Source organism: Lycorma delicatula, chromosome 2 (assembly GCF_047948215.1).
Source record: "Lycorma delicatula isolate Av1 chromosome 2, ASM4794821v1, whole genome shotgun sequence".
Lineage (NCBI taxonomy): Eukaryota > Metazoa > Arthropoda > Insecta > Hemiptera > Fulgoridae > Lycorma > Lycorma delicatula.
The window spans coordinates 11643973-11661866 of record NC_134456.1 but is presented as its reverse complement, the minus strand read 5'-3'; the positions used below and the strand labels follow the sequence as shown (position 1 = coordinate 11661866).

The 17894-nt window shown below is 30.6% G+C and overlaps 1 protein-coding gene across 5 annotated transcripts in view; it reads right to left on the bottom strand.

Moving 5' to 3' along the window:
* The window catches only part of rdgC (retinal degeneration C), a 968675-nt gene that overhangs the window by 703075 nt on the left and 247706 nt on the right, over window positions 1–17894 (bottom strand). For all 5 annotated transcript variants that reach the window (XM_075358273.1, XM_075358271.1, XM_075358272.1 and 2 more), the window contains one exon: window positions 14818–15084. In XM_075358273.1, the coding sequence (XP_075214388.1) occupies window positions 14818–15034 (217 nt within the window). In that variant the 5' untranslated portion in view covers window positions 15035–15084. The remainder of the gene's footprint in view (window positions 1–14817; window positions 15085–17894) is intronic.

Below are 17894 nucleotides of genomic sequence, written 5' to 3'. Positions count from 1 at the left end.
AAGTACAGAAAAGATCTTGTATTGCAATTTATTTATTTAAATATTTTTTAGGTTTTTTATCTTTTAGTTTTATGTTTATTACAAGGTGTTTATACAATCGTATAAAGAAACCATAATTTTTTTCCACCACAATTACAATAGGTACGATGGAATTACAATGAGGGGTTTCCAATTAATCCCCTCAATAACTTGAGGTATGTATATAACTAATGTATGAGGTGTGTATATAACTAATTATATACACACATAAGACAATAGTTCAAATGTGATATAAATATAAGATAATATGTAAATACATAACACAATAATTCACTTTTTTAAGGGCACTTGAACAAATTCATTTCATAAAAAGGACAAAAGCCTTTTTTTCATAAAAAGTTCGTAAAAGCCTAACAAAACACAAAAAATTAAATAGTATTAAAAAGGAAAAAACAAAACAGTAACATAATTAGCTTAAGAAAGGAATTTAGGCCCTTCATCCGGAAGAGAGAAGATGCTCATCACTTATTGACGTCGTCCCAGTTCGAATCGCTCAGATTACTCCAGGTCCAGCATATGAAGGCGTTTGAGTTACTAGACATCCTCATTGTTGTCTAGGAGATTCAGCGTTAGATAGTTCACGTGATTACCTTGTTTGAAATGCTAACCGAATCCCTTGGTTTACTCGCAGACATAAGTAAATTGCAGATAATTATGAATTTCTTTGTTCTGCGTAAATCACAGCGCCGCTGCAATGAATCTCGCCAACTTAATCTGGAAGCGTTATATAAACTCGATTTTTCTCTTCCTCATCATTACTCAAACCTGTATACCATATGTCCAAATGGGTTTGAGAATGATTTGTGTATTAAAATTTTTTTGAACAGAGACAAATTTCTGCTTAGTATCCAATAAAGCTTCTTAAAACTGATGTTTAGCTGTTTTTCCTCTCTTTCACTTGAATTTTCCATGTCAAGTGACGATCAAGATGGAGCACGAGGTACCGTAATTCGTCAGAATGCGGAGTGAAAATGCCGTCTAGGTTGACACGTGGGCAACCTTCTTCTTAACGTAAGCGTGACATGACCCAATTAATTTTGATTTACTTTTATTATTCACTCTTCTAGGCACTCGCCACTCGAACTAAACAAGGTTCTTTAAGGGATTTAAAAAAAAAAAATCTATAATTCTACACTTGCTTATGGACAGTCAGAAAAGAGGGAGAAGTATATTTATTATAACAGAACTTGGATACAGTGCAAGATACTCATTAGTTTTAATTCTTGGAACAAGCGAAGCATGCTGAAGCCTATCCAAATTACTATTTAAGAAAAATAAAAACTAGAGAATAAATAACTAAATTTTTTTAGTTGTTTGTATCCGTGAAAGAAAATATTCTGAATCGAATATTATATTTTAGAAAAATACATTTTTTTTTATATCTAAAGAAAATAATTTTTTTGCTATCTCTTTTTTATGTTAAGCAACTGTGCGCTTGTCCCACGTTCGCTACAACAACATACCATGCTATAAATCTATCTTATTACTGATAATGTTGTGACAATTAAGATAAAAATAAAATATAAAATAATATATAAATAAAAGCGTATTTTAAATCAACTAGATGAATGCTCTTCAAAAACTTACTAACAATATCGACAATATTCTAGGTAAAATTTTTTTAATATAAGTAATATAAAATTAAAAGAAAACTGAACACTAATTTTGATATTTTATGAAAAAAATCTGATGTTGACACCACATGACTTACTTGTACTTCTATTAAATTGCATGTACAAATTTTTAAAAGTACATAAAATGTTACTTCACTAATAACTTCTGATTTTTTTTTCATATTTTTTTTTTTTTTAATATTATTATTTATTGTAAAACTTTTTTATAATCAGACGTTAATAATTATTAATAAATCAATATATTTAAATTTAAAAAAAAAAAGGTAAAAAAAGGAAAAATATAGAAAATGTTGCTAACAAAAAACAAACAAATAAAAGAGATGAAAATGTTGCAAGCAAAGAAAGAATAAAAAGATTAAGAGAGAGTGATCTGTATAAAGAGAATGAAAATTTGAAAACTAGAGAACGTGTACGCAAATTAAGATCAGAAGAATTATATCAAACGAAAGAGCGATTAAATGATCGGCAAGAGAACAAAATAAACGAAATGATGCTTAACTCCGTCTTAAGGAGAATATTGTCCGACAATATCAGAGGATATCAAAAGATAAAAAGTTTTGCTATTTATTAAAGATCGGGCCGGGCATGTATGCCTAACTGTAGATGTTGTTATTGTGAAAGTATATTTTTCAGTCACTCTGTAGTTACCTTTAATGTAGTTAAATTAACAGAAATTCCAGAAAATTAAATAAAATTAAATAGAAATTAAACTAAAATCCAAAAATAATATGATTATAAATTATCATTTTCAGTTAATACCAATTAAATTCAATTAATATTAAATAATCAGATGTTTCACCAAGTCTATTTCACATACACATATGTAATAATACCTATTAAATTACATATAAACATTTTTAAAAGTACATAAAATTTTATTTCACTAATAACTTATATTTCATTTTTTATTATTATTATTATTGAATAATTATTTATTGTAAATTTTTTTTTACAATCATGGGTTAATAATTATTAATAAATCAATATATTTAAATTAAAAAAAAAAGGTTATGAAGTTTGATTCGAACCGATGTGCCTTCCCCTAAGATCCAAATAGTTCATTAATTAAAATTTTATTTGGCTATAACTCTAGGACCAATAAAAATAAGTACACTTATGATATATCGTTGAAAATATCTCAATAAGGGCTTATTACTGCAGTTAATAAAAAGTTCAAAATCCAAACTTTTTTGGATTTTTGGCACTTTTGGTTCAGTTGATTGCAGTCAAAAGGGGAGGTGCACAACTAGATGTTACAACAGTCCTAAATCCAAAATTTCATCATACTACGGCTAATCGTTTTTGAGTTATGCGAGATACATACGAACATACATACATACATACGTACGTACGTACAGACGTCATGCTGAAACTAGTCAAATTGGATATTTCCGTTGAAACCTGACAACCGAAATTTTTCGTAATCACAATACTTCCTTTTTTTCCTACAAGGAAGTAAAAAAGATTGAAATAATGGTTGTTTGCAGCACTATAGTTAAACACATATTTTTTTCTTGTCTGTGACGGCATAAATAACAAAGATCGATAGATGTTTAAGAAGGGACAGAAAATAAAGTAATAAATAACCACATAAAACGGTGGATTTTAGACCATTTACAATAGACAATAGACAGACATTTGTTTGGATGGTAGCGATTAGATTATTTTAAACACAATAAATTGCGTAAAATTTATTTTTATAATAAATTTCATTTTTATCAATGTAAGAGTCTTTTAATAATTAAACAATAAAATAAAAAAAAAATAAAATATAAGATGGAATTTTTTTATTTTCTCATCTTTCAAAAAGTGGATAAAATTTTTTTATTACTAAAATAATTCCCAATAATATATATAAAATCTGAAGATAATTAATATTTTGATTAATTTTTAATCGAACTCGACTTATCATTTACATAAAATAAAGTATGTCTTACAGTATTCCCCTAATATATTAACTACTGTTTTTTTTTTCATTTCCTTATACGAAGTAAAGGAAGTATTGTGATCGCGAAAAATTTCGCTTTTTCAGATTTCAACGGAAATATCCACTTTCACCATCCCTGAAACCATTTTGACGAGTTGCAGCGTGACGTCTGTATGTACGTACGAATTTATCTCGCATAACTGAAAAAGATTAGCCGTAGGATGTTGAAATTTTGTATCTAGGACTGCTGTAACATCTACTTGTGCACCTTTCTTTTTGATTGCAATCGACTGAACCAAAAGTGTCCAAAAAAAGCCAAAAATCCAAAAAAATTTGGATCTTGAACTTTTTTTTAACTGCACTATTAAGCCTTTATTGAGAGCTTTTCAACGATATATCGTAAGTGGTAATTATTTTCATTGGTTTCAGAGTTACAACCAAATAAAATTTTAATTAATGAAATATTTGGATCTTAGGGGAAGGCACATCGGTTCGAATCAGACTTCATCTCCGTTTTTGTTCATTTAATCTTTTTTTTTCTTTTGTTTTTAGTATATTGATTTATTCCATAGAGTTACTAGAGGAAATAGTCATAAGGACAGGACTACAGATATCTTACAAGAAGTCGGAATACATGGAATACCGACATCACAAGGAGAAAGAAATAAAAAACAAAAGGAGGAAATATCAGGAGAGTCGATCGTTTCAAATATCTTGGAGAAATTATTCAAGCTAATGGACTCGATGAGGCGGCTAACGCGGAAAGGGCCAGGAATTAGAAAGATCATACGGGATAACAAAGAATATCTACAACAAAAAGAGTATATCATACGGATCAAAAATAAGACACTACACTACCGTGCTCAAACCAGAGGCGCTCTACGCATCAGAATGTTCGATACTCAGGAAGAAGAATGAACTGAAGGAGATGGAAATACGTGAAAGAAGAATCTTGGGGAAAATATTGGGACCAAGAAAACTAGAAGACGGATCTTACAGACTAAGAAGTAACGAAGAACTTTATAAAGGGAACAACGAACCGCTGACGTCGACGATGAGAAAACAAAGGGTGAAATTCTACGGTCATATACTCAGGATGACGGATGATAGGTTAACGAAGCGCGTCTTTAGTTTTTTTAACAAATATGAAAGCGACTACGGATCGGGTCGTCGAAGTTAAGAAGGACCTCAGCGAACTACAATTGAACGAAGGCGATGAGTGTAACAGAACTGAGTTTGGAGATAAAATTAATAAACACACTTTCCGGAAAATTACTAATAAGACAAGAACTGGGAGGCTGTGAACTGATGAACAAAAACAAATTAAACGAGACGAAATGAAATTATACTGGGAAAACAGACGGAAGACATCTGTTGTGCAAAAAGTTCAACGCGGTCCAAAGAGACCATAACGTAAAAACAAATATTGATTTATTAATAATTATTAACTTGCGATAGTAAAAAAAAATTACAATAAATAATTATTCAATAATAAAAAAAAATATGAAAAAATTAGAACTTATTAGTGAAATAAAATTTTATGTACTTTTAAAAATGCGTATATGTAATTTAATTGGCATTACTACATATGCGTAAATGTAATAGATTTGGTTAAACATCTGATTATTTGATATTAATTGGTAATTATAATTTAGAATCGTATAATTTTTGGATTTTCTATTTTAATTTCTGTTTAATTTTATTTAATTATTCTGAAATTTTGTTTATTTTTATCTGCATTAAAGTTAACTACAGAGTGACTGAAAAATAGACTCACATGAGCAACATATACACTGAAGCAGACATGCCCAATTTTTAATAAATTTAAGTCGGAATTGATCATCATTTCTTTTATTCGTTTTTTGTTGTTAATCATTTAATCTCTCTTTGGTTTGATATAATTATTCTAATATTAACCCGTGTACATATCTAGTTTTCAAATTTTCTTTACCTTAATATACATCATCGTCTATTAATATTTTTATTCTTTCATTTTTTGCAACTTTTTCTCCTATTTATTTATTTATTTTTTTGTTTCCAATATTTTTTCCTTTTTATACTTTCTTTGGTGTTAAAATAATTTTCCTCTTTATATTTACAATCTTCTCTTCATTTTTTTATTCTTCCCTTGTTCTTAACATTTTCTTCCTCTTCAGATTCATATTATTGATGTTTTTTTTTTTAAATATATTTCTTCTTGTTATTTTTTCTTTTTCCTGTGCAATTGTCTGTTTTGTTTCTGAATATTCACCAAATAATTCAATAATGAAAACTTAATATGTTACACCGAAAGATCGAAATTAACATTTGTAATCAGCATACAGGAGTTTACTAAACAGAACAGTTTAATTATTATTAACTTTTGTTTATACGACACCCTTGAAATCTGAAACTTTTTTTAATCGGCAACTCAGAAGATACGAATAATATTGATCTAATTATATGAGTAATCAAGGGACTTATTAATATTTATTTAAAATAAAATAATTTTAGCAATAAAATTTTAATAACATAATCTAATTTTAATAATAAAATATGTTGGAAGTCAAATCAATAAATCTGCAGTTTACTGTATCCTAATATTTCATGTAAGATTGTTGAATTAATAATTGTATAAATATTTGATGTTAATAAAAACTAATATGTGTAACTGTCCATTTTATTAAAGAATTGGAGCATCGTATCTCACTTTTAATGAAACAAGTTTAAATTAACTGCAGAAAAAAAATGTGTGTATGTAGTTTTGTAGGCTTACAAGAAATTTAAGTGGTGTCCACATCAGATTTTTTCTTTACTTAGATTGTAAAAATTTCAGTGATATTTTTCTCTTTCCTTCTTTTAATAATTATTTTATGATTTTTAGCATTTATTTATTGTTAGTTTTGTTAAATTTGTATTTGAGTAAAGGATGATAGGATACTTTACCCGGTATCGTAATGAATAATGCTATAATCTGCCACCTATTCTTAGCAAAGCTAAACTGTCTAGAAATGGATCTAGAGAAATAAGTTTACTTTGTTTAAAAGTAATTTGATAATGTTGAATACTATTTATCTCATTATTAAAATACACGGTTTATAATTGTAGTACAAAGGTAAGAGTCTGATTTAATTCTTGTGTAGTTAAATGACCAGAAATTCGTTTAGATGAACTTGTTCTAAGATTATGCGTAAATGCGGAGTAAAGTATGTAAGGATGAAAATCTCTTTGTGTAATCAATTACAACGATAGATACCCGTGATGCTGATGGTTTTATGTTTTACTGATAAATTTTAAGAATTCAAATGGCATTTATTAAAATTAAGATGATTGTCTGGCCCTAAGTTGAAGATCGTGAAAAATATTGATAAAATCTTTCATTTCTATTTCTAATGCGACCAATCCTTTTGCATTCACCAAAAAGATTGTGATTCATGTACAGTAATTATATAAAAATCCTCGAATGTATGTTTCATATATAAATATATATTTCATATTACATGCTGAACATTTTTGAAATTAAGAAATAATATATTTGTATGAACGTTGTTCATGAAGCTGTTCTTTGAAATGATCGTATGTTTGTGTTCTCTAACTAGAATTTGTTTTTCTGTTATATTGAGTTGTGTTCGTTCTGTTTTATAATTGTGGTGTTTTGGAAGTTAATTATCATTAGATGTAAATTTTATTATTATTTATATAATCTTGGAGGTTCATTCGTTCCGATAATACCATTTTTCACCTCCTTTCAAAACCCCAAATTAACCCTCCACCATCCCCGCTTACGCATTTATTTGTTTACGTTTATTATAAACCCCTTTACCATTTCCAGTTTTAAAAGACCAGGTAACAATTTTTCCCCCTCTGAATGAGGCTAGAGTTTTAACTTTGATCTCACTTGTTACCTGTGTGTATGTGTAGGAGAAAATAAGAATATGGATTCAGTTATATCATCATTTCAGCAAGTATATTTGATGTACTATATGATTTGACAGATAATTTAGCATCACAAAAATAATGTTTTGTCTATAGGAGAAGAATTTATTTTTAGTACCGACTTTTTTTCCTTCCATCGAACTTGAAGATGGTAAATGGACAATAGGTCTGACCGATTTCATTATCTGTAATAATATTTCTAACGTCGAAAAAGATAAAAAAAAAATGTATTACAAAGACGAAAAGAATATCAAATTACCAAAAGACATGTGCGAAATTGAAGACATACATACGACGTTGAAACATGAAAAAAAAAAATGAGTGAGCGTAGAAAATGATGCGGAGAATCCAGACGCGAATAAAGGTTCATTCTCGAACTGATAAAAATAAAATAAAACTAAAAAAAGCAGAAATCGGCGTTTAATTAAACAACTAAAATGTGTTTAGAACCTGTGAAAAACATCTTACACTCATATATTAAAACTATGAGATGTGTGCTGTACTGTTCTTTAAAAGTCGATTTTACTCGACCGAACACAATCAGATGGATAATAGGCTTCTATTCAATTGTTTTAAATCCGTATAGATGGCATTTGTCCGCCGAAACAATTTTCATTAGCATGTTGAACGCCACACGCGTAACCGGAAATATATTTAGAGGTTTGTATATGAACGGAAAAGAAGGACGTGTTGCAAAAATGTTTTCCTAAACGATTTAAACGATTTAAACGTTAACGATTTAAACGAGGTTATAAAATTATAGAAATACCACATTATGTTATTTATCTTCCTGTCAATACGAGGTAGATAAACAACATCACGATGCAAATTGTGGATCAGAATAGAGGTATAGTTAATATTAAAGGGGAAATAATTACTGTTTGTCTTCATATTAGAAAATGAAAATAAAATGTAAAAACCGGGTTAGTTTTTGTAAAACAAACAGGAGGAGGAGCAACAGTTGACAAGTAACTACAAAACGAAAAACACCTTAAATTTACGTTTTTTACCGTTTTTGGAATTTTAAATTTTAAAATGAGTTACATATTTGATGTGGATATGAATAAACTGGACGATTCAATCACCAGTTACGTATACAACAGTAATGCGCTATATGCCTCTTCAACACTAAGCAACAATGATGAAATAAGAATACCCGTTCATCAAGACATCAAAACCCATCCGGAGGAAAGTTATTTGGTTGTAATGAATAAATTATTCAGTAAGGATAACGCGGTAGATGTCACTTTAGAACCCGTCAGTAATTGTATTTCTCTTTTATTTCATGAAACACGGTATGAGATGTAGAGATGTACCGCGTAAGCAATCCGATTAAAATCACTGTAATAAAAAACATGCTTACTTTAAGAGAAAGCGACAAAAATTACATCCAGTTCATCGGATGGGCATCAAATGATGTCAGTACTACGAAACACAGCTTGGTAGATGGAAAGTTTACGATCCATGTTCTTGATGATGTTAATGGGATTCGCAGAAGACTACAATAGAACGTAAAACCAGAACTGATACTTCAAAGGTCTTCTTCCGATAGTAATCTTATTTACTTAGTCGTCGGTAAAACTAATTATAATTTCACACTCTATAAAGTCGTGTGAAAGATTCCTTAGAAGACAATCAACGGTTGCCGTTCTTAAAAATGGTGAAAAACGATACGCCTAAACGATGATTTTCCGAAGGTAGATTCTATACGTGTACTTGTCTGTTCCTATAACGTAGAATAATGTGTGGAATTCATGATATGTCTATATGTGTATTCATGATATGTCACAGAAAAAGTCATGATATGTCTGAGAAGAAATTCGAATGGACAGAAAGAACCAAGCGAACAAGATGAGTTCAATTTTGACAATTGTATCATCGTAAATATGAGGTTGTATTTAAATTCTGTATACTTTCCGTACGAAAACATGCAAGGCAATTACAATATATAGTTCTTATAATATTTTTTTTTTGTCTTCAGTCATTTGACTGGTTTGATGCAAATCTCCAAGATTCCCTATCTAGTGCTAGTCGTTTCATTTCAGTATACCCTCTACATCCTACATCGCTAACAATTTGTTTTACATATTCCAAACGTGGCCTGCCTACACAATTTTTTCCTTCTACCTGTCCTTCCAATATTAAAGCGACTATTCCAGGATGCCTTAGTATGTGGCCTATAAGTCTGTCTCTTCTTTTAACTATATTTGCCAAATGCTTCTTTCTTAATCTATTTGCCGCAATACCTTTTCATTTTTGTCGCTTTATCCACCTATCTGATTTTTAACATTCTCCTATAGCACCGCATTTCAAAAGCTTCTAATCTTTTCTTCTCAGATACTCCGATTGTCCATGTTTCACTTCCATATAAAGCGACTTATAATATATAGTAGGGGAAACATTTAATCGCCATAAACGATGAGGATCGAATTCGCGTTTTCCTCGAATATCCCCGACGAAACTGCAGCATAATATTTATTAATTACAAATTTTATGATGCAATAATATACTCCGTTATTTTGAGTAGTTAAAACGATTGTGTAACGATTAAAACGACTCCCTTTCTTATTACGGCTTCTTTCTTATGTTCTTCGATCATTACTGTTGCTGTTTGGTTCCTGTACATGTTAGCAATTGTTCTTCTATCTCTGTATTTGAACCCTAATTTTTTTAAAATGCTGAACATTTTATTCCAGTCTACGTTATCGAATGCCTTTTCTAGGTCTATAAACGCCAAGTATGTGGGTTTGTTTATCTTTAATCTTCCTTCTACTATTAATCTGAGGCCTAAAATTGCTTCCCTTGTCCCTATACTTTTCCTGAAACCAAATTAGTCTTCTCCTAACACTTTCTCCACTCTCCTCTCAATTCTTCTATATAGAATTCTAGTTAAGATTTTTTATGCATGACTAGTTAAACTAATTGTTCTGTATTCTTCACATTTATCTGCCCCTGCTTTCTTTGGTATCATTACTATAACACTTTTTTCGAAGTCTGACGGAAATTCCCCTTTTTCATAAATATTACACACCAGTTTGTATAATCTATCAATCGCTTCCTCACATGCATTTATATATGTTATTTTAAAAAAACAAACCCATTTTAAATGCATATAAATGTGTTTTGTCATCGTTAAAGTTCATTAGTAGAAAAATATATATTTTTTACTACCAAAATAAAACGATACATGCAAAGTTGTAAATTTTTGTTAATAAAATATGTAATTGAAAATAACTATTGACTTTATTCGAGACGTAATATTAACACAATGATATAAACTGTACGCTTATATCGATTATATTTTTTTATCGCGTATACATTATGCATTAAATAATAATATATTTTCTGATTTATTATATTGTTTTGTATTGCAAAATATTTTAAAATTTTGTTAAAAATAAAACTAAATATATTCTAGGCTTATCCCTCTTGTAACATCCAATCTGTAACGTAATTAAAAAATGAACGGAATAAACACTGTAAAAGGTTTGCAAATTTTTGATTAACGAATCAATAACCAATCACGGAATATATAGCTGCTATATCTCTTGTATATGGTTCGTTGTTGTTATAACTCTTGTTCATAACTTGAATTTGTTAAATTTCCCTTGTAATCAGCTGTGGTTTATTCCTCTATAAAATTGGTTTACTCTCGTAAAAATATTTTCATTTAAATTTTTAAATACAAAATTAAAAAAAAAAACTATATCGTTTGTTTTACGGCAAATACGGTTACTTTTTACAAATTATTGTAATAAGCCCTTAGTGAATTTTAATAAAAAAATTAATTTTAAATACAAATTTATAAAATTGGTTAGAAAAAATCCATTTCGGCAAGACGGAAGTCGGAGGTAGATTTCACCGGTGCTAAGTTGGCGATTAAAAATATTTCCACTGTAAAATCAAGAATAACTCACTCAAAATTTACTCATTACAATGGTTGCATATGAAAAAAAGTTTCACATATTTAGCATAAGACAAGCCTCATCTTTTTACAATTCCAGCAAAATTTTGGTCATCCCTTTCCGTAAGGGTTGTTCATATCAAAACTTGTTTAAGAGAAAAGTTTTAGGTAATATTTAGAGGATTAACGACCACTTTAAATCGATTCGATCGATATTGTACCTATTAAAGGAGGTATGGTTTTTTAGTCATCGAAACCCAATTTTTTCCACTCCCTGGGCCAATAATTAATTAAAATATTAACAAAATTTACTTATATAAGTTTTAGGCACTTATCCAAAAAATAGTAGGAACTTTAAACTAATTCATTATTTTACTTAATAAGAAAGTTATAGCGATTTTTTTTTTTTCAAAAAAATCCCCCCCCTCAACAATTTCCATTCCCGTGGTCCGATTTTGGCCGTCAATTAACGTAGACATATTTATTTTATAAAAAGGTATTAAAGGATAATTATATTGTTTCTTTTCTTTTTATTAAAGAGCGGGCATCAGCAGCTATTGTCATTAGTCAGGTGGAAATTGGTAGTCTATGAAAAGATGCCATGCCTGACCGGAATTGGAAACTTCGCACGAAATGCCGAGACGCTGCCTACTCAGCCACGGTTGTCAGCGATTATATTGTTGTTAATATGTAATAATTTTTTTTTAAAGATAGATACAAATTGGAACATTAATAAACATAATAAAATTATAAATTCATAAAGAAAAGAATAAAACGTTAATAACAAAATTAATCCAAATCCGTTTAATGAAATAAACGGTTAAAAATAAGTTTCGATCCTGATTATTCTTTGCTAGAGTTCTAACTCTACTATTTTGTTCTGTCATTATACATATGACTTTAAAAAAAAGAACATATATATATAGAGGTGTGATCAAGAAATACGGTGAATGAATTTTAATAATGGCAACTGCCGACGCTACATCCATATGCTGTAATTTGTCCAATAGCGTGATCAACTGAGACAGGCAGGGACAAGTTGTAACACGTTAGAGCTTGCCAGTCAGCTGCCAGAGCCGTTAGAGTGAGGTTGTGTTTATCGTGTCTGTCGCGCAACATGGATTTTATTTTGAACAACGCATTAACATTAAGTTTTGTTTTAAGTTGCAAAAGAGTGCCAAAGAAGCTCACGAAATGTTAGAATCGGTGTACGGCGATAATGTGGTAACTTTGAACGTACTGTGTACAAGTGGTATGACCGATTTAAAAACGGAAATGAGTCTGTTGAAGACGAGCAGCGTGCGGGACGTCCAGCAACCTCAAAAACAGTTGAAAATGTCCAAAAAGTGGAAACAATGGTTCGTTCAAACAGGCGAATGACTATTCAAGAGCTTTCGGAAGACCTTAACATCTCGTACGGATCCATTCAAAGCAAATGAGATGCAAAGCATAATGAATTGCAAATGAGACGAGTGAGTGAAAAATTTTTTCCCAGACTTTTGAGTGATGAACAGAAGGAAAATCGTGTGTCAATTTGCACGGAGTTGAAGGGTCGTCTTCATGTAAATCCGGACTTCATGGCCAAAATTGTAACTGGAGATGAAAGTTGGGTCTATGGCTATGACCCCGAGACCAAAATGCAGAGTTCCCAATGGGAAACCGGTTCATCTCCTCGATCTAAAAAGGCACGTCAGTCAAAATCCAAAATCAAGGTCATGCTCGTTGTTTTTTTTCGATAGCGAGGGCATAGTGCGATCAGATTTCGTTCCAAGGGGAACAACTGTAAACTCTGAATTTTATAAGAGTGTACTGCAACGTTTGCGAAACGACGTAAGAAGAAAGCGACCAGAAAAATGGACCGATGGCTTCCTTCTTCACCACGACAACGCGCCGTGTCACACCTCGCTTCTCATTCGCGAGTTTTTGGCCGAAAAAAGTGTTCCTGTCTGTCCGCATCCGCCATACTCACCGGATTTAGCACCATGCGACTTTTGGCTCTTCCCAAAAATTAAAACTGTGCTTAAAGGAAAACGTTTTGACACCATTGCTGACATTGAGAGGGCCACACCCAGCAGCTGAAAGCCCTTCTGAAAGACGCCTTCCAGAAATGCCTCCAGTCATGGAGTCAACGTTGGGATAAGTGCATTGCTAGCCAAGGACAGTACTTTGAAGGAGATTAAATCGAATTCTATGTAACCTTATTACTTTTTTTAATAAAAAATTATTCACCTTATTTTTTTATCATACCTTGTACATATATATATATATATATGTATGTACATATATTCTTTTTTTATTTATTTATTTGTTCATCAGTCAGTTAATTGGTTTGTTACTATTCTTCATTCCTTTTTTATTAAGTGCTAATCTTTCAATTTCAATATCCTTCATGTATTCCAGTCTTTATTTTTCTCATGTAAAATGCATTTAAAACATTCAACATGACTTCACAACTTACCAAATTAACTAAATTTAAATATATTACTTCATAGCTCACAAAAATAGTTCGTTTTTTACAAAATACTGTCATAAATTTCTCTCGTTTCGTATTCGTCTTCTCTTCACTTCAATTTCATCAACCCACCTAATTCTTTAAAATTTTTTCTTTAAAAAAATCATTTTTCTTTAAAATTACATTTCAGAGTCTTCTAATTCTTTTCCATTGTTGGTTTATGATGTTTAATTCATTGTATACACTTTTCTTGTTAATGTATAAAGCAGATTTTTCTACGGCTGTATTATAACGTTTGAATTACGTGACTGGAATTTGCACGATAATATGGGTCATTATGAAACAAATTTTGATTATGATACAGATGTTTATCCGATCAAAAGGCTAATTTTTTTCAACCACTGATATATCATAAGCGGTCCTATATTGGAATACTCAAATATAATTTGGTTCCATATTCTAATATAGGACCAACAATGACCTGATGATACCAATTGGTATTGCACCAAACCTTATAATTTTCGATATAATCGAGAGGAAACGACATGCGTATCCAAGCATCACGCGAAAACCAACATACCGGTTTGCATTCAAATTTTCATTACACATTCGTGTTAAGCCAGGGAAGATTTTACGCCATAAATAGAGGCTCTGGGCACCTTGGAAGGTGGGAAGTGAGGGAGGTATATCTGATTCTATGTCAAGAATGAGGGAAAAGTTGAAAGAACGAGAACTTTTCAGGATGGAATTGTTATTTGTTAGTTTTATTCTTACAACCATGAGGATAACGAATACAATTAGGAAGTAGGGAAATTCCTAGCTAAACAGAAAGGGCGAGTGAAGCGAGCCCTGACCGTCTATTTTCAATTAAAACTGAAATCATTAATATAATATATATTATTTATTAAAAAATGAAATTGTAACTGAACGATAACTTAATACTTACTGCGTTCAGCTTTTGGCATTGTAAACTCCGGTGATTTTTTAAAAGTTCTAAATAGGTTCCTTGGAGATATGGCGGCAAGAAAAGCTCCCATTCCACCGTTATGACGTTGAACTTGTGTATGAGCCATACCGTCGTCTGTAGATGTCTCTTCAGAAGATTCACCACTCTGTGTACCACTTTTACAGCTGCAGCCTTGTCCACTTCTACACCTTAACATTGCTGTCCGGTCGACCACATCTTCATATATTGATTAACATCATATAAACACTGGAAAAAAAAATAGATAAATATTAAAATATAAAAAAAAAAGTTTACTTTAATGTAAATTATAGAGATGATAATTTCATTCTTTAAATTTCAGGATTTAAGTTTTAATTTAATAAACTAAAAAATAAAATTAATATGTGTAAAACAAAAAAGAATTGCTGTTTAATTTGGAATTCAAACGTTCAGCATTGTGAAAATTAATCGTTTTGAATTCGTACACATAGTTATGAAGTAACGGGATTTCTTATAAGAAAATATGTCAAAACTAGAAGTTATAAGCCTATTTAATTTTTTGTTACTAAAGCCGCTTTGTAAACGCCGATAGTCGTTATAATGATCACTAAAAAACAACAGCTATAATTTTTTAAATTGTCTTTATTGGACTGTAAGTCTTTTAATTACGAATAGTTTGATGCTATTCTTCCTAATCTTTCATCTTTATCATATTTGCTACGTCCTTATTTATTTGTTTTATCTTTCTTTTTTCTCGCTTGATATTGCCGCACAATTTTGAATCTTGTGCGTGGGATTTGGAAATACAGCGTATGAAAAATGCCATGCCAGACCGGGATTCGAAACATTGACCTCCGGACTAAAGGCCGAGACGCTACCACTTGCGTTGTATATCAAGTTAAAGCTCTTCATTTTAAATTCTGTCAAACATTCCTCTTCTCTTTTATTAACCTTAAGATCTCTTCATTTTGAATTTTATCGAACTATCTAATTTTCGATTACTTCCTGCAACATTACATTTCAAAATAACTTTCGAATTTTTCTACCTGTTTGATAGTACTAGACTTCTTTTTGCGTGAAAACTTTCTTTTTTTCCGCCAGTCTACTTTTCAAGTCTTCTTAATTTTGATAAAAATTTTAATTTAACTTTCTCAGTAACGTAATAAATTTCAATAAATTTCTGTTTACTACGGGCTTCTATTTTAATTTTAGTTCTACATTATCCTCTTTTGTTATATTTTATTAGCCGATTACCCGGCATTGCACAAATATTCATTTATACAGAAAGATCTACAGTGTTCTATTCGTTCTATTTGACTAAAATTAAACTGAAATGTCATCGAAACTGTCACCAATCAGAATAGCGACACTGAAAAGTATGGATTCAACACTAATCCGTCTTTGATTATTTGATTATTTTTGCAAGTCATCCCCCTGGACACTCCATTACTGAGAGAAGCTAGGAGTGTCTTACTTCCAAAATATTTTTTCCCCCAGATAATAACTCATATATGTACCAAGTTCGGTTAAAATTGCTTCAGGCGTTCCAGAGTTATGGAGGAACATGTGAATGTTCTAGCTTACAAATGCATCATATTTGGAACATGTGATGTATCTGTTAGTGTGTTCACACACATACAACCATTTTTATATGTATAGAAAATTATCTTTTCTTATTTCTATTTATTTATCAAGTAAATTCGTAAGTGAATTTTAATATTTTTATTATTTTTCTTTTTGGTTTGTTCAATTTGTACATTCTTTCTTTTATATATATGTGAAAAGAAGTTGGGATGAATTACATTTTTCTCTTATCGTTCTCTTATCGAAAAAGCTTACTTTTCCTGAAAGAAAGTTAGCTCCGATATTTGCACGTGTAATCATGTAGCATTACAATTAGCCCTTTATTTTTTCCAGATTTTCTTCCAACAACTATATTGAAAATTCGATTGAAAAAGTTTTCTTAAAACTAATAAATGTACTATATTTAAAATTATTTAACAAATAAAAGATATCCTTGTTAAAGTACTCAAGAATGAGTTATGGAAAAAAACTGTTCGGAAAAAATTTTGGAGAAAAAATTTGTCACAAAAAAAACAGAACGTGGATGTTGTCCAAAGCATTCATTTTATCTGGTAATTTGTTTTTTTTTTGTCTTCAGTCATTTGACTGGTTTGATGCAGCTCTCCAAGATTCCCTATCTAGTGCTAGTCGTTTCATTTCAGTATACCCTCTACATCCTACATCCCTAACAATCTGTTTTACATATTCCAAACGCGGCCTGCCTACACAATTTTTTCCTTCTACCTGTCCTTCCAATATTAAAGCGACTATTCCAGGATGCCTTAGTATGTGGCCTATAAGTCTGTCTCTTCTTTTAACTATATTTTTCCAAATGCGTCTTTCTTCATCTATTTGCCGCAATACCTATTCATTTGTCGCTTTATCCACCCGTCTGATTTTTAACATTCTCCTATAGCACCGCATTTCAGAAGCTTCTAATCTTTTCTTCTCAGATACTCCGATCGTCCAAGTATCACTTCCATATAAAGCGACGCTCCAAACATACACTTTCAAAAATTTTTTCCTGACATTTAAATTAATTTTTGAAGTAAACAAATTATATTTCTTACTGAAGGCTCGTTTAGCTTGTGGTATTCGGCATTTTATATCGCTCCTGCTTTGTCCATCTTTAGTAATTCTACTTCCCAAATAACAAAATTCTTCTACCTCCGTAATCTTTTCTCCTCCTATTTTCACATTCAGCGGTCCATCTTTGTTATTTCTACTACATTTCATTACTTTTGTTTTGTTCTTGTTTATTTTCATGTGATAGTTTTTGCGTAGGACTTCATGTATGCCGTTCATTGTTTCTTCTAAATCCTTTTTACTCTCGGCTAGAATTAATATATCATCGGCAAATCGTAGCATCTTTATCTTTTCACCTTGTACTGTTACTCCGAATCTAAATTGTTCTTTAGATTTTTGGTAATTTAAAAAAAAAATTATAAATTTTTAGTTCGTTTCATGTATCCTCTTAACATTAATTTAGTAACTTTAATAAAACAAGTTTCATT